We start from the raw sequence: 27,543 nt of genomic DNA on the forward strand, positions 1-27,543 counted from the left end.
CAAAAACACAAGGTCTTTTAGATTTCCATTACAAACTAATCTTAAACACAGAAAGTCAGTTTTTTGATGACATGGTGTCTTTTGTTTTGTTTGTAACTTTTTGGGCATGTCACTAAAGGGTTTGCAAATGAACAAAGTCTGATTTAGACTTAAAAATAAAAAACTGACCCTCCAAGGACAGCCAGGAGGATGTACAAGCCACGTCCATTTTTTTTTTTTCAATGAATCTTGTGTGTGCTGGATGTGACGTATGGCTCTGAATCAAAACTGAAATAAATTCACATGTTACTGAGCATCAGTCTGCCATCCAGGATTAGTGTGTAGGTCAACATTTTGATGTGGTCATGACCTGGTTGAAATCCAATAACATTAGCAATTTATGGTGTCCTCCACCAATGCTTGCCTTCTTTTTCACCCGTGACAATTCAATGCGGGCTATGTGAGAGGCTTACATGCAATTTAGCCACTGTGATGAAAACTGACAGGTAGCCTGGCTGAGAAGCCAAAAAAAACCCAAACTGAAATGTCAGTATTTGATTTTATTTGTTCCCATATCTATGGATATGGGTATCCCTGTGATTATTTTGACCATTCGAGGATTTTGAGTTCAAAATAACGCTACTGTGGGTTTCCTCGTCGAAATGGCATCTTTGTCTGAAGATTTCTAGAAACACTGTGGGCTTCGGGAAGGGGTTCATTAGCTCAGGAGTGTCAGGTGTACTGATGCAAACAGCATCATGCCCAAAGGAAAGATGCCCCAATAGATAAGCGTATAAACAAGATGTTCCTGTAGTTCACTTTATGAAGGTACTTCTAAAATGCTAAAAGCAAAGGCTCGGGGCTTGGAAGGCATCATTAATCTAGCGGTAAAGTGCTGAAGCCACGGTGAACCTACAGCACAGCTCATTTATCTGCCTCTGCTCAGAGCAGCAGAGCGCACACTTCTATGAGATGTACTAAGAAAACCTGGGGAGACAGTTGGGACCACGAAAAACACAAAAAGAGGAAGAAAGAGAAACACTGTCAAGAGAAACCTGCCTGTAGTGTTCATACCAAAGTGTATGAAAATGTTGATCGTTTGTAAGTGCAGTGCCATTTCCACTGCCTTAGGTGCCGCTGGGAGTTTTATACACAAATACATCTTGCTAAAGCTTTCAGAGAAGTAAAGCTATCGACTGACCTTGGCTCACGCACTGATTGAACCATCAAAGAGGATGCGGACTAGGAAATTCCAAACTGACTCAGCCAAAGGCACGTTGGTGCCTTCTTTAGCAGTGTCATGCCGGTTTTCGATCTTTGAGGATTGATAACGGTCCACCTTAATGAGATGTCCAAGCCAAGCCGTGTTCTGCATGTGCTTTCTAAAGCTTGGTCAGCAGTCTTGTTCCGCAGGACCTCTAGTTATTTACAACCACACAAACACTAACTTTTTCTGTTCCTTCAACTTCACTATGGTGTATAATCCCAATCTCTAAAAACTACTATATGGAGTAGGTTGCCTTTCTATATTTGTACACATCTAAATTGAATTCCCGTTTTCTCCCTCTTAATCCCAGCCTGTGTGGAGAGAAAGAGAGGGTGGGAGGGATGGAGGGGAGGGCTGCTCTTCAGGGAGGCTGCTGTGTGCTGCTGCCCCAGTGCTGGAGAGCAAGAGACACCTTCTCTGTGATAACCTGTCGGCACGTCCCGAGGGAGAGCTGCGGGTTTTCACATTGTTTTCTTTCTGGTCTAATTTGATGAATGCTCTCTGGCACACAACATGTCTCTTTGGAGACAAGCTGAAAGTCAGGAGGACACTGAAGGCATCTGAAGGGTTTATCCAAAGCATGCCTCCGCTGTCCTGGTAATGTATTCCACTGAGGATGCTGCTGTTTTCTGTTCCCTTTCTGTTTTTCAGTATTTTCCCCAGTAACTTTTTTTTCTTCCCATTATAAGCTCTTATTTTGCAAATCTTTCTCTCTCCCTTTTGTTTTTTACATATAGTCTGTTGCAAAAATAAACCTGATATTTGTTACTGAGTGTCCGTAATCTGTTGCTTATTAAGATCTGGTCTTAATCCAAATACTTTCTTTTTTCACCCCAGAATGCCAAAAACAAATTTTTATCTTGATTAAAATATCACAGAGAAAACATTGCTTTGCTACACATAATCATTGCACACAAAAGCTTTGCTGTTTGTTAAACTGCACAGAAACCTGCAGATTTTCCCTCATAACTAATCTTCGCCTACATCTGTTCCTTCATGCTCATATTGCATGCGATCCATTAGATGCAAGCAACCTACTGAATAACAGTTCCCATGGGCTGTCACTATTTTCAGATAAGACCATACAAGAAAGAAACCACTGACAGCAGAGGTGGATTGTGTGAAATTCTCTCTACCCGACAATACTTCTTCTAGTTTTTGTCATACTACTTAATAAGAACACTTTATTCTAATCCAGTCTTTTATCCCAACAAAGTAGGTTTTAATATTTTTCAGATTAGAAAAAATTGAGCTTCATATTTTGAGAACATCAGTATAATGCAAAACATGAATTTCATATTTTTTAACCTTCACTTAGTTGAAATATAAAAAGACTACCAGTTCGTTATGTGAGCTAATTCTTGTGGAGGACTTTAGAAACTCTATTCCTGAGTCAATAGCTTGTTATTTAAGTGAACAAAGGGTTTCCACATTACAGCAGGCTGCCACACTGGCAGATGAGTTCACCCTAAGTCATAAAATAAATGCTATAGAATGTGATACCCCTCTATGCCATAGTACATTTTGGAGAGGTAAGAGTGGGCCAGCTAACAAGGCTGAAAAAGTTGTGGTTTTGAGACCCAAAACGAAGCTTTGTTTCTTCTGCCACAAAGCTGGACACCTCATTGCTAACTGTTTGAAGTTGAAACGCAAACAGAAAGCCCACTCAAAGCAAAAAGGGCCTGCTTTGAGAAAAGTCAGTCGTGGCTCTCAAACCGACAAGGTTGCCAGGCCTACTAAAAGGCTAAACTTGGAGCACAATTGCTCAGTAGTGTCATGTAGTCAGCGTAAGAGGTCAACTAGACCTGAGCTGCTGCTGGTTGACAATGTCCCAGTCCATTAAAATGGCCTGCAGGTGGACAGATCATGTATAACACCACCACTCAGACCTGCACCCCTGACTAACAAACATGCCTGTACCCGTGACCTGAGCAATCGTCTGAAAACTGTTGCAATAAGGTCTTCTGACTGCCTTCTGTGTTCTCCACATGTGATGGCTCAAAAAAGCCCTGGCTATCACATGGGACATTGTTTTGAGGGTCTGCGGCCACCCTCAGTCAGTATTTTGAACCCTTTGAGATGGAGACGGAACGTAACACAATATTTTTTCATGAAACTGCAGGATGATTTTTTTCTTCATATTTTCAGTCAAATCAGCAGCTTGGTACCAAACTGTTAAAGAGGGGGGTCTCTCAGGGGTGACATGCTTTATCCCATCCCCCTTCAACAACCATTGGAGGATTTCCAATGACATCTCAGTAGGAAAACTCCCCAAAGGAGCCCCACTTGGGAAGCTTTGCAAAGCACACCAGCTGTTTTAGAATATGTCATAAAGAGTTTTATGAGCATTCTTGTGAGGCATTGACATTTGATGTTATCCCTTTCTTGTTAAATACATAGACGTACTCACTTGTTGTGACTTACATGCAAGAGAAGCACACAGGGAATAATAGCACAGCAGTCAGATTGTTCTTCTTGCCATTGTAATTGTTATTATTTTTATTTTGACTGCTACCATACCATACTTATTGTTCATACCACACTTATTTCTTTCAGTTGTGACATCTACTAATAACTTTGAATAATCATACCAAGGTTTTCTACTTGATAAATCTGGCATTATTAAGGTTCAAATTGCATTTCATTTCCCAAAAATCAAACAAACACTGAAGAACCACTGAGTTAAATATAGTCCCGATTCTTTCAGCCCCAGAAGAATGATCAGTACAGCTGTTCTTCCAGGTGTTACAATAAAGTTTAAAATTACAAAAGAGGATTTACACTCAGCAGGAAATTAGATTAGATTTTGAAAATTTAAAGCCTGTTTTTAAGGCTACATCGTGGTACCTGGTGGCTAGCTACAGAGCTATTGCAAGGCTAATAAATTATTCTCAGCAAAAATTCATGTAGCAGGAAGTAGACTCCAAAAAAAGACCAAATTTCAGTCAAAGAACATCTGAGGTGAGCCCATCAACAGCATGAGATTAATACACTGCTGCAGGTGATGGATTAAATGTATATGGGGGGATTAAATGTATAGTTAAATAAGATCAAACACAAAGCATCACACAATGTTTAAAAGACGAAAGCCTCAATCAGTACAGTAGACACTTAACCCCCAGGCCACAGACCAGTACCAGTCCGTGAGTCATTTGGTACCGGGCCGCGAGAGTTGAGGCTCGGGTGTGAAATTTATGGTTTTCAGGGTTTTTATCGGTTTTCAGCATTTTGTTTTTTTTAATCGTTTTTTATCATTAATTCGGTTTCCCTGGGTCTTTTTTTCTTCTCTTTTTGGTACTGGTACTGGTTTTTATTTTGTTGTATTTATCCGCGACACCGTAAAGGCCGGACATAAATTGTCGGACATAAACCGGTCGGTGGTGCATAAAAGGTTTTGGGACCTCTCCTTTAGTGTATACAAACAAAAAGCGTATCCTAAAGAATCTGAAATCAGTATTGTCTGCATGATCCTGCTCACAACAATGTGCAATTATTTCCCGTGCTCACGCTGACATGCTTTACACTGACAATGGCCTGCTAGGGTCCATAACTGGCCAGAGTTGTTGTGTGTGCACAGACTAATTGGGAGGAGTTTGTTGTCCTAAGCTTCAGTCTTGCAGCAACACATCATTAGTGGTGCAGTGAAAGAGGCGGAAGAAGGCGACGGGACAGCAGATAGAAAGGCCTCGTAGTTAGAAATGGGATGAAGAAATTACTCCCCATTCTTACATTGAGCCCAACGCACCTAAAGGCTCAGTTGTTCAAAACTACACAGTATAAAACTCAAGTAATGGCTAGTACTCTTTGTGATCCAGGCACATACTCTGTATTTACCCATGGCAGATATCACACTGCAGCAGCAGGTCTTATCAGAACGCCTGATGACATCCAAGTATCTAACTTAGCACCCTGGAACTAGGTCGATGTTGATGAATAATTTAGTCCCAGATGCTCAATAGATTCCAACTGAATAATGAAGGCGTGTGGGCCTCTCAGACTGTGAGTTCAGCTCAGTGTATTGCCTGGCCTTCGCCCACACTCTTCCTACTGCTGGCCTGCCAAGCTGTCAACCTCGTGGACTCACACAGATACAGACTCGCAAGGCTGAAAGACAATGGAATGGCATTATCACTATCGCAGCTGTGCAGCAAACACTGGTGGGATAGGTACTGTATAAATTCTGAACACCGTGTTCCTGACATCTTGATCTTTAACAGCTATTTAAGAAAGGCGCTGGCACAAGGGTTACGTGGTGATGCCACAGTTTGCCACCGTGCCTCACAGTACAGTGATGAACAAAAGAGAACAAATACCTAAGGAAAAAGTGAGCTGTTTATCGATATACAAAATGGATATAAAAATATACAATTCATTAAAGTTTTTAGGCAAAAGTTAATTTTAAAAATATATCCCATCCTCATAATTTTATGCTAAACAAAACTGCCCTTAAAAGCAATTCTGACTTTTTTAACATCACCTAATTTAATGAACACAGAATCAAATAATTGTTCAAAGTGATAAGCAGTAAATAGAGACTTTATGCAATGGCTTTTATAATTCTTTTAAATGCGAACAAGATTTGTATAAAAAAAAAATCACCTTACAGGACTTTTTAACTATGGCTTTGATTTGTTGTGTATTCCATAATGTAAAAAATGGCCGTGGTGGTCAGCTGTCTTTCCTTGCTCTGTTTTGAGACGCTGTGTATTTCTGAGAGAAAGGCTTTGCTTTATTTAAAACGGAGCAGCTGCTGCTGCAACTGGACCTCGGGCTGAGTAAGGGAGTGTCATTAAAAAAAGAGTGGTCAGAGGCTCTCCCGTCTCCTCCCCTGGTACCCACATGTTCCTGTCTTGCCATACATCTTCCTCAAGGCTTACAACGCTGCATCCCAGACAACTGAACAAGATGCTGGGAGGCAGCTTCACCCTCCTGGTGCATCCACAGCATGCAGTGTGGATACACGAGTACAGCGTCACACGGAGACGTGCACATATTCTCAGTTAAGATGAACTCGAATAGGGATTTAAAAACTTTTATTTGGTTATAATTAAGGCATGCATGTTAGTGTTCTCATTGCATAAGGACAGTCAGGGGGGATGGACATATTTAGCTACTAGAAAAGCAATGAATAAGCGAGCAGTGGCAAGTGAACTTGGAGTTCGGTCTATAGAACTACAACAGCTTCTGCTGTGTAAAATACAGGCTGCATTTACGAGAGTGATGTGCAGGAACACGACGGAGCTAATGCGTAAAGTGTAAAGGTGTACAGTACAAGACAGTGTAGATATGAAGTAATTACAGAGCTGCTTTAAAATGTACACATGCCTCTGCCCTCATTAAACATACTCCCTCTCAGGGACCCGAGAACACTGCGGTGAGATGACTCCTTTTAATGTGGCTGCTCGAAGGCACCGCTTTGTAGATATTCCTCAAGCCCCCCCCCCCCCCCCCCCCAAGGACCCCTGTTCTGCTTATTTTCCAGAAACAGTCATCTGCACGGCCCTCAGAACTTACCGCAGCGCGTGATATGGCTCAGCCGCCAAAAAGAACCAGGAAAGTTGTGGCTGCGTGGGAGGAGACATGAAGTCCATTTCCCAGTAAGTGTCTGCGTCACAATCTCACCATGTCAGTCACTGACTCAGAGTGAACCATGTGTGACTGGTGCCTAATTCATCCCCCCCAGACAACATCAGACATTCTGCACGACGTACGATAAACAGTTGATATTTTGATTCCAATTAAACATGGTGCTTGTTTTTTATTACTGGAGACGTATAAATAATGTGCACACAATATGGACGGATGCCTGTAGTCAACTCACAGCGCTGAGAGAGCGCATATTGAGCTGCTGCCATGTAGTAGACAGCTCCGAGCCGATTACACGGGAGAAGGCTGGATGCCTTCTGTTAGCTACATGCTCTAAATGATAAAATCTTAATATGATATTCATAAGACACTATCTGCTGCTATCTGCCTCCTACGCTCCCCCCTCATGTTCTCTCATTTCTTCTTTCTCTTGCCTATGCATAAACAGAGCTCCATAGAAGTATATTACATGGTTGACTTTGTGTCTCCCCCTTATCCTTGCTTTCACACTTCTCAGATAAATGAAATCTGTCTGCACTGAAGCATTTTTCCCTCTGGATGCCCTGATATTTTCGTTATCTGAAATCGAATCTGGAGCTCTGTGCGTGCCTCTACCTCGCCTTGGTAGTAATCTGGCCTGAGAGCAGGGAACTGCCCAGGAGGAATATCATACACTAAGGATAAGCTGAGGAAAAAGGGAAGCATAACAATTACCAGAGAATGGCTTGTAATCACGGTGCTTTCTATCTAAATGCTAACCACAAATGCTTGTGATTGTGGGGAACGTAGTTTGTTTCAATCCGAAGAGACCATACAATTCTTCATTTTCATGTTTTCCTCAAAGTCTAAAAATAGATGGCAAAACTAAGCGTGTGCCTGTGCGTGTTTTGAGAAAGCGATTGCAGGAGTGGGAAGAGATACGCAGCTTGGCCACAAATCACTGCCTTCCTGACTTTACCTGCATCTTGACATGCAGTCCCAGTCCCTCGTGTGGTGACAGGAACAAATTTGTCATCCTAATATAGATGCCATCATTGCTGAGATGAATGTACTGAGGTCTAATTCCCAAGTGTAACGTTTGCAAAAACATGACATGAGGAAGGAGGAAGAGCAGCTTTGCCCTACAACAGCACACCAGGTCACCTGTAGCTCCCAGAGAGCATCACCATAATCTGATTCTTGTATTCCAGGTGGGGATTTGTCATTCACAAAGGGGTGAGCGCGAGCGCTACAAGCTAATGAGCGAGGCTCTCGTTCGGCACAAAGGAAACAAAAACCACACTGCAATAAAAATCAGGTGGAAATCGTTTATGAACTCTCTCAAGCACAATTGATTTTTCATCACTAATCCATCCCTGCAGCAATGCTGTTGTGCCAGAGTTCAGGACTGCAATTCATGGCTAGATTTTCTCTTAATAAATTATCAATTTTTTTTTTTACTTGACCTGTCATTTCCTGCAGCTCTCGGCTTGTAAAGACTTTATAGTTTACACAATGACTGCACACAAAGGGGAACAAATATCTTGAGTCTATCAAAAGATATCATAGCGTAATGGAAATGTAAAAGCACTTCTGTGGTAGTTATTGCACTTTGTCGAGAACAACTCACACAGAACATCACATCTTCTTTTGTGCAGATTAAAACATCCAAGATTGGTCTCCCCCCCCCATTTATGCTATTTAGCTTTGAGTTTCTTTTACATACACAAGAGTATTATCAATCTTCTGATCTTACTCTCTCAAAGAAAACAAACAAATCTAGTTTTCAAAATGTTAAACTCTTACTTCAAATGAATTTACCTCCTTCCCGAACCAATTTCTCCATTCTCCATTGCCCTTTGTCTCATGTCCACTTGTGTGACAAGCTAAAAGGCTTTATCTGCAGGCATGCAGCGTTCTTTATTTTATTTCTGCAGCATCTGGAATTTGTTTTATCTTAATTTAATCTGGTAATGATATTACTTCATATTGTGTTCCAGTCCATCCCTAAACTGCCTTTATCGTACTTATCAAGTGCCAAGATGGCTGCTCCCTGAACACAGCTAGCCATCTTGAAATTGAAATGTATACAGTATGATGCTAATCTAACGCTCGCTATAGCTGTAGACTCAATTACCAAACCGTTATCAAGTTTGAGGTACACTGCATTTGTTTTATACACCCGAAAGGAAAATTTACTGGCTTCATCCGAGGACAGAGGAAGCATGTGATTTCTCTTCGGTGAGAATGAAAATGTCAAATTTGACTAGCACTACTTGCATTCATTAATAAAGGAGCTTTTATGGATGCGCGAGCCAGTTTGTGCCGAACACTTTCTATTTGCTTTGAGTAAAATTACTTTTAAAAATAGAGGCAGCTCAGCATAGCTCGACGAGCAGTTGGCACAGAGCTCGTGTTCATTAATGTTAATGTAAACTAGCTGATCTCCGAATCTTGCAGGTGGGGGCAACACACTGTAGGACAAATTTGTCTCTTGCGTACAACAGTTTGCCTAGGACTATATTCTGTATACAAATCATAAAAGCAAAGGTCCTAAGAGACAACAATGTGGTCTATAAAACAAGCTGTAAAGCTGTCACAAGAGCCAGCCTTTAACAAACAACAGAGACGACATTCACACTGCGTAGGTTTCATTCTTGTCATCCAAACTGTCTTAGTGGAACAATCTGTATTTCTCAGCACTGCTGGCAGTTAGTGTGAAACCTGCAAAAGTAAACATGCTTTCTTTTTTTCAGTCCTTTAATAACGGCACGATGATAAACTTGGCTGACACAACTTTAGAAAAAAAACAAATTCCAAATAAATCATCAAAGGAAGACACGACGTCCTGTCTCAGCTGGCTAATGTGACGATCGTCTTCCTGGTGCAGTCGAGCCTGTCTCTGCTGTCAGCTCTCGAATAATACAAGCATTCATCAAATCAAGCCAACACGTGTCGACAAGCTGGCATGTACCCCCGATAAGGTGGACTGGATCAGTGAGTCACATGGACTCTACAACACAATGTTGAAGGGCAGTTTCTATAATAGCCCCTGGTGAGCGTGAGATGATGGATATGGTCTGTTGCTGGGAGTGAACGTCACAGGGCTCGGGCCACTGCAGGTCCACGGCGTTACCTTCTGTGCCATCTGTCAGCACTGGGTGGGCACAAAACCATGATGGGGTCTGGGGCAGCGCACTCCAGGACCACCAAAAAACAACAGGCAACTGACTTTAGGGAGAAGGTGGGGGAGGTCAGGAACACAAACAAGTGCTGCAGAGGAGAGCTGTCCATCTCCACATCACGTGTTCAACCTAATTCTGCTCTCGTGAAATCATTGGAGTTGTATTATCCACTAGTGCTTTTCCTTTTATTCCATAGCAGGTGGTGGTAGCAGGATTTTTAATAAGATATAGAAAAGATAATAAACTTAGAAAAATCAATAGCGCACCTGTCAGTGAAGTAAGATCTTTGATACCTATTACTTTATCCTCAAGCTTATAGTATCTCGGTAGCATGACGGTCAATCCCATATATCTGCATTGCAGGGGAAATCTTATCCCGAGGATGTTTTCTTTCTCTGAATAATTGAACACAACCTTACAGGGCGCTGACACTCACACTAAACACTGCAGTATGTTTGTAGGTCCATGAGACAGTTTGGTTTAATATCTGGAATGAAATAAGACTCATCCAACATGGCTGCACTGTTGCTGAATAATCACTCTCGTTTATTAATGGAGAACATCCTCTGTTTCCTTAGTAACCTCTCAGTTCTCTATCCATGTGTCTGTTTTTCTAATTGAAAAGTGCACAAATGCAAAATTTAAGGGGGGAAAAAAGGGTTGGCTGGTTTTCATTTTACAATGAGATCTGCCTCTAGATGAGTTGAAGGAAACAGTTCCACTTGGTTAAGAAAGTGACAAACAATTCCCGATACAAATATGAAAAGGAAACTAGATAGAAAAAAATGTAATTATTTTACAAATCAGTAACTTCCCATTTGTTTCTACCCAGTCTCGAAATATCAATAAAAGAGAGAAACAGGCTCTGATTAGGTATATTGTGTGAAGATGTAATTACTTTTCATAAAGATTTAAAACTTCAATGAGCTGAATTTTTGTGAAAAAGTCATGCGTAATATCTATCTGATACTGTAATGATAATGCTTTATTTATATTTATATATGTATACGATCCATTGGCAGTGGATCCACATGTGTAGCATCCCTACATCTGTTTGAAAAAAAGCTGCACGGATTTTTAAGTATTTGTTGTATGAATTTACTAGTGCTTAAAGAAATGTAGCTTAAAAAATAAATAATATCCCATGTTTGACATCAGTGACATTAATTTTACAGTAGTTGCACTGTGAAAACCCGTCAATCAAAAGCAAACTTACTATGCTGTTGTCAGCGTGTGCTGCTCCGTAACGTGCGAGAGACAACTGATGACCTCATCCCTTTTAGAGAAGACGGCCAGGATAAAAAGCAAAAAGGCTGATTTCATAACAGGTAAATGGACCGATTACCTACTTTGACTATACAAATGTAATAATCTCTAAGTAAAGGCTCTGTTTTTACAGGCTCTGCTTTTTTTCTATTATTCTATTCCCACTTGTTGAGTGTGTTACTAAACCTTAACTTTAGCACTGCTTAAGAGGACATATCAAACTCAGTTTAAACATGTTATATTAAGTTATATTTATACAAATATATTCACTTTATAGTTACATACAAGTTATTCATGCTATGTAAAATGTAAAAGTGAAATTACATTACTCTAGTATTAGCAGCCTTGCACTAGCTCCCCGTGCATTAGCGAATCTAATATAAAGTGGCACTGATTGTATTTAAAGTCATGAATGGACTTGCACCTGCAAATGTGGTAAATAAGTGCATCCATACACAATTTTGGATAGATCCTTAATGTCTGCTTCCCAATCACTGTACAAAACCATGTTGTACTTGCGCTGTCGTTATTCCGAGACTCTGGAATAATCTCCCAAGTGACCTGAGACAAGCATCGACTGTGACTGTCTTCAGGTCTAAGCTGAAGACAAAGCTTTTTTGTCAAGCTTTCAGAAACTGCTGATCTTTGAAACTCTATGTGGAGAGAATATTAGGAAAACTTTATTTATTTTTACTATTTATTTTTTTCTTGTATTGTATAGCACGTTGGTTTTAAGTGTGCTATATAAGTAAAATGTACTTACTATATGCAAGAATAGTTTGAATTTGTTATGGAAAGAAATGAAACAGCAACAGTAACATTATAGCAGTATATAGTGTTTTCATAGTGCAATGAAGTCTGTTTCAGTGTAATACAAGTCATGTTTTCCACTGAACAGTGAGCAGTAATCAAATTCTACACAGCTGCAATTCTTCTCTTAAGAAATGCTCAGACATGATGTTCCACCTCCGTCTTCTCCATCATAAGAACAGCAACTGTTTCTGGTTATGGGAAGCTCCAAGTGACAGCTTGTTATGGCTCTTGTTGTTTATTCTTTGTTATAAAAGACCAAAAAAAAGGAGTGGTAAGTGACCTAAAAAAGTTTAATTTTAATACTGGTGCCACATCAGCTTCATTAGTGCACTGAGGGGAAAAAAAGGCGACACAGTGAAATACTTTCATCGCCGTTAACTGGACACTTATGATCTTAAACTGGGATGGGAGCTGTAACATGAAACTGTGCAATTGAACTACTGATGACAAATTTCAGACAATTGATTCAGAATGATACCCATATTAAGATTTATAGAGACTTATTCGAATTTATATAAAAAATGTGAAGGCAGTTATCATGTATCTCAAACTAAATGAAGACAGAAGAACAAGATTTAGCATCATTTGCAGGATAATTAAAGAAGCACAATCTCAATCAAACTCCAGACTTCTGTCTGAATAGGGACACATGCGTGATTAGTCTTAAATCTTGGCTTTAAAGACTTATTCTAGCCTCAATTTGTAAAACAATTATTCCTACCAATATAAACCACGCGGTGAGGTAGTAAAAAACACAATAAAGACACATAGCGCAATGATGTTAATTAAATAAAAGAAGGTGCAGACTGAGCAGTCATTGAGTAGTAAGTTACAGAAGATTTTTCACCGCAAGATTTTTGTGACACTAAGGTAATTATAGTGTGTTCTGTGAGAGTCAGCAAGGGAGGCAAGAAGGTAGCCAAACACCGCACTAAAGGTGTAGCAGTGCAGCATGTCAAATCTTCGATTATCCCTGAGAATTATAGCGAGGTCAGGTTTTGGCCCCTTGTCTCAGGGACCAAGATAAACAGAGCCACTATAAGCCAGTTCAGCTGGAACTGAACCATGTGCTGTGAGTGCAAATGAAATGGCCCACACAATGTGTTTTGAATGTTCCTCGCTTCCTCTGAATGGCCATTACACCCACCTCACCCAGGGTTAATTCAGAAATAGTGGGGGCAATTGGCTATTTGGTGGCAATGATGTGACATACTGGCCATTCATTCTCCCTAGGAACAGGCTATAATCTGCATTTCTTGATTTTTCACCAGCAACAAGCTATAAAACTGAAATTGTACAATGCAAAAAGGTTATGAAAGAAACATAGCAAGCGTGAAATGTCATATGACATCCAAAATTACTGCTATGTTTCTGTAAGGTTTTCCCATATCTGATATTAAAGGTCCCTAGAGCAGAAATTTAAATGACTTGAGCAATCCTGTGAGTTTTCTTTTAGCGCCATCATTAGGTAAAAGTTTTCATTTCTTTAGGGGAAAAGCTTAACATCTCCCGTATGGCCTGACACAAAATTAGTTCTTATAATCATGGATGCCAGACAGTGTGTCCTACTTATATTATTATGAACCTTTTACGTTTTCTCCATTTTCTAACGTATGCGAAAGGAAAAAACAAGCTTCAGAAAATTGAATCACCATATGTAAAACCAATAGAAAGAAACTAGAGGTTCTTTATGCCAAACTGAAGGTCACATATGTGTAACATGGCTTTGAACTGTACATATTTCTGCTGGAAGATTGTGTCCTTGTGTCTCCCCTGCAGCCATTACCAACTCTGGAGGATGTTGCTGGAGGACAACATTGGTGGATGGTGGATGGCAGCCCCACACTAGGAAAGCTTCAGAGATTTATATACATATGCACTGGCCAGGGTTGATAATACAGAGCAGTGCAGGTGAGGATCCATCACTGTCACAAGCACTCAATGGCTCTGGTAGATAGCAGTATTTATCTTTTTGTTTCCCCCCTTTGTTCTTTTTTCTATTCTTTTCTTTTTGGAGCTGGTAGGTAAATAGCATTCAGTACTCAGTGGTTTGAATGAAGCATTAACTAAGTACGAATAATTATTTCTTATTTAAGATGCTGTTATATCCCAAACTGCCATCAGACATATTTAAATGTTTTTATTAAGGAGGAGATGATACTGAAAGATCTAATTTACAAACACTGAGCAGTGCCTGACCATTGGCTGCTAGTTTTACCTTTAGACCTCTGTGTGTGGGCAGCTTGGGGTCAAAAGGACATCAGTACATATAAAAACATACGCGCACACACACACACACACACACACACACACACTATATCTCTTTTTTTCAATTTACACAAAGTTCAGCTCTGTTCAGTAATTGGTGGAAAGGGTTAGGGGACTGAGTGGGACAAAAATGAAGATGGATTTAAAATAGTTCAAATCTGACAAGTGAAAGCTGTGCCGTTGTTTGTGAAAGCTTACACAAGTTCATTACTGTTTAATTGGATGTTACCAGGCACCACTGCAGGGAGCAGACACTTTATCAAAACACGACAGTCCAGTGCTTACAATCAGCTCCATTCCCCTCACAAGCCACAATCTGACACCCAAGCATTTAATATCTTGGTCGGGGAAGCTCGTCAGATTGATCGTATGATCAAAATAAAAACAAGATCATATCTGGTTCTTTTGTACTGGAGTGGCCCTAAAATTTTTATTAATCCAATTATGTTTTAGGCAGATGTAAAAATTTGTATCACAATTAAAATAACAATTCTGACTCATCAGCTTTTTTCCCATGGTGAACTTCTTTCCTGATTATGCCAGTGTGCTCTAAGACGATAATAGCCGTGTTAATAAAGCAAGAGTGGACACCCAGTGACTTGAGAAGAATGACTATAATGTAATGTTACCCATAAGTCAAGGCCTTCGGCATTCAATCACCATATAACCCCAGTCAAGCATTTTTGATAGGGCACCTGAGAAGACAGACCCTTTAAAATCATTATTATAATGACCACTAGCAGGATCTTCCCCCTAGGAAGTAACCAGGCCGAGGCAAGAAGACACACCCTAAGTCTGCAGAGCCGATGTCACTGAAAGGTTTCGCTGTGCTTGAATTCTCACAACATGTGCACAGCAGGGCTGCATGGCCGAATACAGACATTCTCTTTATTAGGCAGGTATTGAGTATGAACGACCATATGAGGTAAGCATAAGACATTATAGTGATAACCCTAACCCTGCTGAGCTCTCTTGGAGAAAGTCAAAACAGACTGTTTTCTTTCTTTTAGGAAAAAAGAAAGTTAATAAATAGTTTTGACCATTAATTAGTTTAATTCACATTTTTAAGCTGTGTTCATTTATTAATAATCCAGTCAAATAATAAAAGACTGGATGGATTGCACCATCCTAAGTTACATCATGAAGGCTATAGCTGCTACTTTCCTAAGAAATTTAGTGCTGTAGGTTGCAGCCACTTACAAATCTAACTACACTTTTTTTGTGGGTTGAGTCATCACTTCGCATCGCTAGGCATGTGTATAAAAGGTCTCAGATATGTTTTTCTTAATATTTTGGATCCAACTGCTCCTTTTGACAGTCTGGCCGGCATTTTCCAGAGCACCTTTTTCACCGAGGTTCAGTGGTTATAGCCTGATACTGCCACTGCCTGCGTTAGCCATTTTATATCCACTGGGACCTGCCATACTAAAAATGTATGTGTCCCAGTAATGTGAGGCTCTTAGGATATAAAAGCATTCGGTGAATTGCATTCGACATGAGAGGGGAGATGGAACAGCTGGACAATGAATAAATGCTGACTATTCAACAGAAAGGACAGTGAATGCACCATCTCTTTTTACTGTAGTGTCCTGAGACAGTAATGTCGTACCGCAGGAGCTCGCCATAGGAAGGCTGTCACATTGAATCAAACCGAACGCGTTGACATCTCCCAATGCACACATTTTTGCATGCCTCATTCATCTCTCCACCTACATCGCTGAACCGCTCTTTAGTTGACTTGACTATTTTCTTACTTCCAGTCCTTCTTTACCACTTTAAAGGTGAGCTTGCAGCATAACACAATGATACAATGCCTGTCTCTAAATATGAATATGCATCGCCACTAATCAACCTTAAGCCTTGCAGGCATACTGTATACTTTTAAAACAATAACAATAAGATGATCTGGACACTGCTCAACAATAATAACTATACATCTACTTTCCACAAGGTTAATTGTTATTGATAAAAACAGTAAAGCAGAATCCCATTAACAAAATAGTATAATGTCAGTTATCTATGTTTCCAGATGCCTTGCACATAATGCCTCTCTTTGTAATTTGCTATACTTCTAATTTGTCATGGTCCTTTAAATCACCTTTTTTAACTCCAGATGAAAAGGCCTAGGAAAAAAGGGGCATCCATCCTATCAAGGCTATTCCTTTCTGCCAATCTCTTGGTTCCTTGGTGGCAATTTATATCACCGCATGGAGCTGGGATATAATTATAGTCTATTGTCTGATATTTCACCTGCATTACATGCTATTGCAACGGTTCAGGAACCATGCTGAGTCCGAGAGAAAGCCATTCCACGCGGATCAATATTTATGATTGTATTATTTGTCAGCAACTGCGGACCCTTGCACAAACTATTATGCCGGTCTCAGGTCAGAGAGAGTTAGGTGACAAGAGGTAATGTATAATCTTTACTGTGCTAAGTCGAAGGTAAGGTGCATGTTTCATAAAATGAGCAGTGGGTTTAGTAGTCTGCTAACGTTACAGAAAAGCGTGATATTTTAATTTGCTGTTTGATTAAATATAGCTGATATTTCGCGGTAAAGAGCTTAATTTTGCTTTCACAGATGCATCAACGTTAAAGGTTAAAGGCGTTTTCACACTAATTTTTAGATGAAGACAACAATAGGCCTAATGTGAAAACTAATTAAATGGGTTTCTTTTTAACAATGAAAGTCATCACTGTTACACTGTGAAGGCACTCAGATGTTTTCTTTTAAAATAGACCGAGGCATGCGTCTATTAACTGTTGTCTCAGTGAAACTGTGAAGACAGACAAGTTATACAAAGAGGAATTAAAATCAAATCATTTGTGTGAAGATTTTTCAGTGAAGTTAAATCCACCACTCCTCGGGATGCTATGATCGCCCTGTACCCAACGCGACTAATCCAAAAATGATTTTAAAATATATTTGTAACAGCTCTGATCTAAGGGATGTTTTAGCTTACAGCAGCTATGCATGCTTTTAATACATCTGACCCTCAAATTATTTGAAATTTTGACAATCACTTTAACTTTGCATGCATTCAGTTCATGTTCCACCCAACCCCCCTTTTCTTTTTTTGCTGTGAGCGTTTAATATAATGTAAAATGCCCAATTAATTTTGAAAACTATCACAGAGTAGCTTTGGCTCAGTTTAAGCACATTTCTCCAATTAGTGAGGTGAGGCTGGCTTTTGATTGTTTATACAACTTGAAACCGTCCCCTGGGTCACGCTGCTTCTAGTTTAGTTTTGTACCAACAAAACATGAAAGCATTTCCAACATTCCAGTCTTGTTTATGCTGTGAAAACGAAATACAGCCACTGCAACTCTTCCTTTTAATGACCTATATGAGAATATATAGTAACATGTATTGTCAATTAAGCAGGTCTTCCAGAATCACTGACATGGCTTTTAAATTCAGTCCAATTTAAAGGAGACGACTTAAATTCCCAATTTACATTTTTAAAACATCTATAACACATGAGCAAAACTGGGCCCGTGGGACAGAATCCACCAGTTAGGGGCAGAGAGCTTTGCAAAACAGGCACACTCACACTTTCTTGCTTACATTAGGAAAATATACAGTACATAATTTGTGACAATAAATAGAGCAAATAGCTGTCTCTTCCCTGTATATCATTCAATCCTAGACTGTGTCCATCTTAGGTTTTTTCATGTTAGTCCGTGTTTTGTTTTGCAGCTTGTGCATAATACTAATAATAGGATAAGACTTCTTGGGGATCCCCACAGCATCAATCTGCTCAGCTTACAGCTAGGAAAACACAAGATGAAAAGGGCCACAGCTAGCCAACTGAAATTTCAAATTAAGAGTGAATGGTTTGCCCTTTGATAAAATAATTACACAGTCGCACCAATCATTCACAAAATATACTTGGCAAGGTTGTAGAAAAAATACAAGTACTACACAACTAATGTATAGTAAATATTATCCCAATTTGTTTATTTTATTTGGGTATACAGATCTGTACTCTAATTCAAGTATAAGCTAATGCACAAAGAATGCAGCGGTCATAAGAAAACACAAAACTATGTGAGTGAATTAAAATTCATAAATATGATGTGAATACTTGATGATGTGGATAGTGAGTGAAACAATGGTAAAAGTATTCTAAAAGGCATGACAGTTCATTTTTCAAGTGTTTTTCATTTCCATTTCATGGCTGCTGATGTATTGTGAGGCGTTTAAAATGCAATGTCTTCTGTTTTTGGCAGAGACTATGCAAGAATGGTCTGATCACCACTCCATTGGATAGGACACATATTTCGCGTTGCATTGTTTAGTCCCACATTGTGACATCTGAGAAGTAATATGCTCCAGCAGATGCTGCACCACTCATGCAGGACCGATAAAGATGATGGAGGACCTCGATGATGGTTATCACTGTAACACAGACACACCTCATGGGGCCATATCTGATTGCAAACAGGAGCAATGCTCAACAGTGTGTTGCAGCTCCCAATTGTGAAACAATGTGCTTATTTTCCCTCAGTTTTTAGGGCGGAGGCCTCAAGGAGAAAAAAAAGGCATGACGGGCGGAATAAAACGGAGCATTCTTCACGTGGCTGTCACGATGAAACGTATTATATTAATCCAGGATGCGCTTAACTTGCTATGCATTGCTTTGCATTGAGAGCATTACAATAAGGATCAAACAGAGTATAGACATGGAAAATAAGTGACTTGAAAAAGAATTATTTAAAAGAGATCTTACTTGCTGAGGCTCTCGTGGTGTTGTCAGCTTTACTCTCCTGCTGGACGCTGTGGTGGTGGTGATCTCCATGATGGATGTGGATGTCTCTGAGCGATTGGCTGTGGTACTTGACTGCGGGGTGATAGAGGAGGGTGACTCCCCCACAAGCCGCACACTGCCTTGGATCCTTATATTGGGATCCCCCTCTGCGGCCATGTTGAAGACCTTCAAGCCATTATAGTAGAGGCCTGAAAGCTGGCCCTGAAAGGATCGACTGCGATCTCGCTCCCAGCCCCCAATCTGTATAGTGGTTTGGCTGTTGAAGATTGTAAGCTGTCGCCCTGCGGGAAAACAATGTTACATATATACAAGAATGTTGAACTGTGGACTCGGCCACTTTTACAAAGCAAGATAAAAGAACAGAAAGACTGATTTTTTTGCCCAGTGGCTAATGAGAACAATAAATTACGGGTTGTAGAGCAAACCCTGTTAATTTATTGTAGTTAAACGATGAGATGCCTATGAAAAGAAAAACATAAAGTATAAACACAGGATATAGAAAATCAATGTAGCTTTGCTAAAAGGTCAGTCTAATCTGGAATGGCATGGAAAAAAAGATTAAGAAAAAGTAGCACTGTTATGGGAATGCAATAGATTTAACTACATAAAACATATGATAACATAATCTTGAAAGGACTAAATGGATCATTTGTTTGCAGGAAATTGCCTGGAAATAAAACTGAACAAAATTGGATAACAAAGTTAAAAAGATATATGTAACTAAGTTATCTTTCAATTTTTTCTTCAAATTTTAGCATTTATGGACCTTGAAAGCATGAAAAAAAGAAGAAAAACAAGAAAGCTTCATGTGTGGCTACAGTCTGTGAGAAATGGACTGGAAGGTTCTCACAGGAGGCAAGAGACACTTCACTGTTATTGTTCATCCTTTTAGCAAAAGCAACCAAATTAAAACAAACAAACAAAAATAAAAATGGTTGGAAAGAAATGAAATTTAAAACAGAACTTTTTATGACACAATTTCAATGGAAAACTGAAAAAAAAAGAATTAATATAAAAAAAAGCAGAACGCTAATTTCACATTGAGTGAAGATAGAAATTAGGTATTTAACTACAAGAAAAAAAATAAAGAAAATTGAAACAAAAAAACAAAGCATGCACTCAGCTTGTTTTATATTACAGTTCCTTGATCTAAAGTCCTGCATACATATATATATATATGTATATATATTTACAATATATGTTAAAGGGACTCAAAATGCTGATGCCAATTGATATTGCACACTATTTATCTTTGCTAACAGTTTAATCAAAATAGATCAAATGACACTAAAGTAATGTGCTGTACTGTAAATGCATGTTTCAAAAGTGTTTCAAAATAACACTTAGCAACGAATGAACAACTGATGTAGAACTTTTAATTTGTAATTTATGTTTACAGCAAAAAGCGACATGAATTTATAGACATTTTAAAAATGCTGATATTACTTCAGTAAGTGGATTTATATTCATATTTACAGTCCCTTTAACCGTAAGTTGACAATAAACACGTATTAAAAAAAGCTTACATCTATAAAATGAATACATTATTATAAAAAAAAACTAAATTTAACTGTTCAAATCATTTTAATTTTAAAGTTTTACTGAACATTTATTTTTAAGGTTTATTATTTACAAAATAATGCTACAACTTGGTTATGATCAAATTATTTTATTTAAAATTTTAATCAGGTTTTTTACCTTTGTCGAGTAGCCATTCGTCAACTACTCGACCAAGTCGGTATGGGATTCGCTGTCTAGCAATCGCCAGGCGTTCGTTATCATTGTTGCCTTTAAAGTTTAAAGAGACATTTCATTGGTTACAATCTGTAAGGTCAAAGGTTAAATATCCATACTTAATGCTAGAGCTATACAACTGCACAAGGTTTTTATATTTAAAAACGTTTTGTATGTTTAAAAAAACAGTATTAACTAAAACATTATTTGACCAAACTTCACTCTTTTTATTTTAAGTTTAACCAACAAATTAGGCCTATATTAATTGAAAATAAGAGGACTAGCATGTAAATGTTTCATCTAAGTTAATAAACCTATGTTAAAAACCAACCAAAATCACAAATTTATACATCCATTACAATATCTTTACCCAATATTTCCATCCCCATTTATCATTTCCCTCTGTTTTTATCTGACTTTTAAACTGGTTACATTTATACAGCTTCAAAAAGGAACATCATTTGAATTTATTATTAAATAAACCGTTTATGGTTTAAAGGAGAGAACCATTTAACTTTCACATATTACAAATGCCCACCCCATTTATAAAAACACTAATTGACAAGTAATAATAAACTATTTGCCATATAAAACCTAACAGTAAATTCTCTAACGCTTCTAATCAGAGAGAAATCAGAAGACAAAGTAGATACATACACTGTAAACCTTCAAGAACATGGCTTTGACAAAAGCTACAAGTCATAAAGAAGAAAAAGTCACAAGCTTGACCGAGTGTAGCATCGCATACATGTGTTTCAATGACAGTCAAGTGTTTTTAGAGCATAAAGTCAAATAAGTGACATAAATGAGAAAGAAGAGCTACAAAAAAACGACTCTCTGTATTGGAGGGGCACTTTGGCATTAATGAGGGCAAACTCTGCATCACCCTTTTGTCAACGCCAATAACCTCTCCAGAACAGAAGACTTTCAGCAAAGTGGCACTGTCTCTGAGTGCTTTTCCCCTGGTATTGTCTGCTGAGATTGAATTCAGTCAGCCCCATTCTTCTGGCAGATTGACAATGTTTGTTCCATCAACTATATTAATTCAGTTCTGGCAGATAAAAGATCCGGTAGCTAACAATGATTCGGTGGAGAATAGCTTCTTAGAGGAGAGGTCTGCTAAGAAAAGGAGGTAACCTTGTAAAAGACGCACACCTCTTCTAATAAAAGATCTTATAAGTAAGAGCATACATAAAAATATATTTTTTAATCACATCAGCTTGAATTACTGTTGAAGACCAGCTAAACAAGAAAAAAACCCAGTTTGAATCTTATCTATATCCCTAATGAAATTTGGTTGCGGATGACCGTGCCTGGGTGGAGCACATAGCATTGTGAAGAAGATTTAGCAACACTTTTCCTTTATGCTGATTGGACAGATACAGTCCAGATTACAGCAAACCCACACAGGAAGGTAATGGGTAACATTTGATAGGACTGGTTTAGGAAGGAAGATGAAGTTTGTAATGGACAAACTCTCTTGTAGAGCACATACATCAAGTTTCTGCACTTTTTCTACATTTTTCTTAAAAAGTATTTTAAACTTGTAAACTTGCAAATGCATGTCAACTTCAATTTGTCATTTCTTGTGAAACTTAACTGTGACTACTCAACTTGTTTCACTTAAAAAAAAGAGGACTTAATGAGCTCCTCGAGAAGTCGTGTAGTGCAGTTTTTAGCATACGTCACTCAAGCAGGAGTAAATAGCGCATTTGTTGAGTCAAGCATGCACAAACGCAGACACAGCTGTGCTTCCTATCATTTTGAATGTGATAAATTAATGAATAATTCTTCATTGCTGTTGCAATGGAACATTTGAGGGCTTTGTCAATTCCTGTCATCTCCATTTCTTAGTCATGGGGTGTTGGTTATGTCACCTCACCATTCCCTGCTACTCTGACACCTCATCTGAGGAGAGGTCAGCATCAAACGGGGCCCTGGAGAACATTTATCCTACAGCTGTTGCGAGGACAGCGAGGACATCTGAGTTTAGAGTGAAAAAGAGAAACACCTATTAATACCTTCCTTTTTTAAATGATGTTCATTGATTAATGCTCATTTCTAACTATGCTATATAAGTTACTTGATAGTTGCAGTATGACGTGTTTTTGATGTATTCTAAGCTTTATTCAAAAAATAGTTTTAGTATAGGCTTACATGTTGGTGTCAGAGTTTTAGCGCAAAGAAGACAGTTTGTTGAAGAAGTATGCAAGGAAACTAATAGAAAGGCACAGAGGAGTGTCAGCTCCAGGCGCATAGATACCCAAGAAGCACGCACACATATTCATGCACACTTATCCTCACACACAGCGTGCCACTGTGCCAAAATCCTCTACTTTTGTGCAAAAACATGCTCCATTTTCAAAGACGGCTGCGCTTTATCTGTTTGGCTACGTACCCCATGGCACACTGAGTCTATCCTTATACTGAGGTTAATTAAGTGTGCATATAATCAAGGTCTGATCGTGTATTGATTCCCACTGTGGGACACCGAAGTGTTAAACAATGCTATCCCCTGGGCTTTGATGCAGCAACAGAGCCCATTCATCCTGCCTGTGAGCGGCGCCTGTGACTGCTGCTGAGTGGTGATTTGGTTTGGTGTGGGACAGCCTGGCTTATCTCCTCTGCCAGACAGCAGCGATTCAGCTGAGCCATCCCAACCGACCTGCTTTACCCTCGCTCGCTTGTATTCTTTTTTTTTTGTTAATAAAGTGGTCAGATAAGGTGGGAGCTTTATCTCATTACAAGCCCTAGGACACTCAGCACATTAAATGAACAAATATGCAAATGCTTCCTCTGGTCATGGAGCCGGGAGAATTTAAAAAAAAAAAAAAAAGGAGGAACCTACACAAATCTCACTATTATTTTTATTATTCTGCCCTCCCTTTGCTCTAACTGCGCTATTTTTTAAATATCCTCTGTGTTGAGAGCTTGCACAATAGGCTCAATAAGCTCACGGATAGAACAAAGGTAAAACCAGAGCAGATAGAACGGAGCTTTGATGGATAAAGCTAACCATCCTTCCCTTGTATCCCATAAATCAGACTCCACACCACAAGCGGGAAAAAGAGGACAGGGGGTGAGATCGACACGGAGGCAGACGTGGACAGATAGAGGTAAAAAGGACAGGAAAAGAGCGAACTCGGAGCTCGGGAGAGTGGAGTGAGAGACGGTGAGCTCTGTAAGTGCACCACGCTCTGATAACAGTAAAAGAATAAGGCCAGGGACTTCTCCATTATCTTTGTGTGCAGCGTGTGTTCATTGGGTGCTCCGATAGGACACTGCACTGTACCCTGCGGGCCTGGCAGCACCATTGTGATGGTATTACTTCCATGGCCAAGGCTCAGGAGAAGGGGCTGATTTTTTTTCCTTTTTTTTTGTTGCTGCTGAGCCTTTTGTGTGTGATGCAGAATGAAGGCAGGGACAGGATAAAAGAAGGAGAGCTAAACTACAACAAATAGTCGCCTAGTTGTGTGTCTGCGTGTGTATTTTGCATTTTAGATTCTAATAATTGTACTAAAGACTTTTAATGACCCATAAGTATGCAGTACGAGACTTTTTAATGAGATTACCAGGGCAGCAATAGAGGCTCTGGCGAAGCAATTATTTCCTTGCTTTAAGAACGATCGCTCCCTCCCCTATAAACTCCTCCTCTCTATCTTTCTCACTCTCTAGCCATCATTTTTATCTTTGCTGTCTACTCTTATTATAATCATTGTTGATCTGTGAGTGGCCTAAGAGTGGCTGAGGGCTGCTATTATGAGTGCGTTAGAGGCATACATGGATACTAATCAAACTACAGGCGAGCTGAGAGAATAATAGCTTTGTGTGCTGGGGGTGCAGGGAGGAACTGCGCAGTAATTGTGATTAGATGTAATTAGTCTGCAACGAGCTTAATAAGGTAGCTGGACTTGGCATTGTCACTGACGCATGATTGGTGGGGATGAGATAGGTCACTTTTCCCTGCAGCAGTTATAACTCATCACTTAGCATAACAGGACAGTCTTGTATCATTCTTATGCTTTTCTGCATTTTCTGCAGTACTGCACGACTTTCTACTACCAAATATGTGTTGTAATGTAATGTACATTGTTGAAAAATGCATAGCAGCAAACCTTTGTCTATATAATATCACCACTGATGTATACTACAACAACAACAACAACAAGAAGTTGTTTTCACCAACTTCTTTGAATTTATGTGCATGACATGAGTACGAGTATGTATCATCAGGCTTTCGCTGGTCTGCGGGTGTTTGTCGTTTGAAGACTGAGACGGGATGCGGGAATTTAACCCTGCTGTATATTCGGCCCTATCCACAACATGTCAAAAGCCATTAGTTTCTCTTTTCCACCTGAGGCAAGCAGGGAGGGTTGAGTCCAAGTCATAAAAACCATCTTTCATTTGGATGAATGCACTGGTCATAGCTAAAAAGGTCACCAAACATTATGCAAAAGAGGAGCGACAGGTTCAATTTGTCTTCTGTTTGTCTGGTTGCCCGCTCATTTTATGCGTGCTCAAAATCTAACAAATGTTTTGCATTTAGTGCTGCAGTTTTTTCTCTCATGGGAAAAAAAACAAATAAGAAAACAACAACAACAACAAAAAACCACTACACGTGTCCATACAGTAATTTTGCTGTTTGCATTCTCAACAGTCATTTACGCACTCCTTTATTCATCTATAGCGTTTGTCAAAGCCTTTAACAAGTTAAAAATGTCATCAAGTTCAACAACACAGGCAGAAGCATTAATATGTGTATATTCTACTCTACATTCTGCATACATTCTACACAAATATACCAGTGTTGTTGAGTTGTTGCTGAGTTAGATTACTACAGATTTCCTCTCACAAATGTGTTGACACAGAGATTGCTTTGTTTTTCCCCAATCGATCAAAAGATTCCCTCACAACATTGAGTCCACAGTATATTACATCATCAGTAACCAGTAAACTATAAAAGAAAGTGCCAGCAAAACTATTCCAGTCTTATAATGTTAAACTACTAAAATACATTACTCTTTTTCAGTTACTAAATGCCTATTACACAGGGCAGTAATTACCAAATTCATCCTCTACTGTCATGTAAACTGTGTTTATGAGAAGTGTTACACAATTTAAATTATTAGTAACACTATTGGCCAGGAAAATTAATCCGGCTTGCTTTTAGTCTGTGAGTAATTGTAGTGTATGCTGTGAAAATTATTAATATCAAAGTGTATTTTTATGGCTAAACAAGATGCTGTAATGAAGCTGATCATCTGGTATTTAATTGTGAGTAAGAAACAGATTTACTTTGACAGTGTTATTACAGGTCCATCTCCCCGGTGACCTTAATTCAATCAATCTGCTATATTGGCAGACACATAAATACTGAAACCGCACACAATTACTTGCTACAAAAAACTGGTAATTTGTCTGTGGATTGTCTAATGATTTGGGTTACTGTGAGTATACACTGTGCATTGACAATTAGGTATATGGGGGATGTAATGCAGACATGTAGACAGGTTGGGTGGTTGCACTTGTAGGCAGACATATAGGAGTCTATCAGCCCTCGGGTTTATCAGATTGATGCACCACAAAGATCAAAGATTTCGTGAAAAGACAACTCAACAACACTGGTGTTTACTCTCAAAAGCTGCTGGAAACCGAAACATAAAAAGCAATTAAAGCACATGCCAAGTCAACATAAGAACATCCTAACAGATAAGGCTTTAATAGCTTGCTTGATAATATCTGGGTCATTTTATCGCCTCTAGGAGGCGGCAGATGTAATTAAAGGCAAAGTGGGTGACTCACCTGTGGGGTAGCGCTCAATGACTGGCAGGTCATCCACCTGCAGAGTGGCATTACCCCCACTCCTCGTAAACTTCACTATATGGTACTTTCCATCATTTACAAACTTTGACGTCTCCTCAATATTAATGTCATCTGTACCGACATTAAATACAACGGCAATGTTTCCTTTCTCCTGAAAAGAGAAGAACACAAAAAACACTTTCTTTTTTAGTAATCAGTAAACATTGTTGTGAACAGTATTGCTAAGGGACTGTAGCGCAATTAGAGCAGGTGGTTTCAGGAAAGGTAGAGAGCTGTGATTTTTATAAGACAATCAGGCCAGTGGCCTATAATTCTTTAAGCACTTTCACTTTTTATAATGAATTAACACTAACTACTTTATAAATGAGCAGTGCTATGAGAATCCAGTAAAAAGAAAAAATATTAAAAAAAAGTATCAGCTGAAATTTTTCATTGTACATCAGTATGGACTAAGAAAACACAATGAAACTATGAATGAAGTCGTTAGCATAGCTTTTCTCATAAAGGGGTCATCAGGTGTACTTTTCAAAACGTGCTTATTGGAACTTTTGTTAGCTCTGCATATACAATGTTTAATATAATTTAGTGTCTGTTTATTAAACTACAAGCCCTGCTGGGTTGACCATAAGGCAGATTACTGTATGGCTGTTTGGATTATTGCACTGGCAGCTGTATCAACACAACATATGTGTTTTTCTCGGATGTGGTATCACTCCTGGAACTTGCAGTCTTCGAAAAAAAAAGAAACAAAAAATAAAACACAAATATGTGCATTGTGTCTTTTGTTGTGTCAAAAAAATCACTTCAGGCAATTATAGGGTTATTTGTTAAGTTTTCCCTTGAGCTGCATATGCTGTGTGCCGGCTGATG

The 27,543-nt window shown here is 39.1% G+C and overlaps 1 protein-coding gene across 34 annotated transcripts in view; it reads right to left on the bottom strand.

Annotated features, from left to right (window-relative positions):
* LOC120714784 (neurexin-1a) overlaps positions 1 to 27,543 on the bottom strand; it is a 258,553-nt gene that overhangs the window by 17,215 nt on the left and 213,795 nt on the right. For 26 of the 34 annotated variants that reach the window (XM_040001214.1, XM_040001235.1, XM_040001223.1 and 23 more), the window contains 3 exons: positions 26,653 to 26,824; positions 20,815 to 20,904; positions 19,078 to 19,397 (listed from right to left, as the gene is read on the bottom strand). In XM_040001214.1, the coding sequence (XP_039857148.1) occupies positions 19,078 to 19,397; positions 20,815 to 20,904; positions 26,653 to 26,824 (582 nt within the window). The remainder of the gene's footprint in view (positions 1 to 19,077; positions 19,398 to 20,814; positions 20,905 to 26,652; positions 26,825 to 27,543) is intronic. The other 8 variants (XM_040001244.1, XM_040001241.1, XM_040001243.1 and 5 more) reach the window with 1 other exon arrangement.

The sequence above is a fragment of the Simochromis diagramma genome, unplaced genomic scaffold (assembly GCF_900408965.1).
Source record: "Simochromis diagramma unplaced genomic scaffold, fSimDia1.1 OVJJ01000421.1, whole genome shotgun sequence".
NCBI classification, from domain to species: Eukaryota; Metazoa; Chordata; class Actinopteri; order Cichliformes; family Cichlidae; genus Simochromis; species Simochromis diagramma.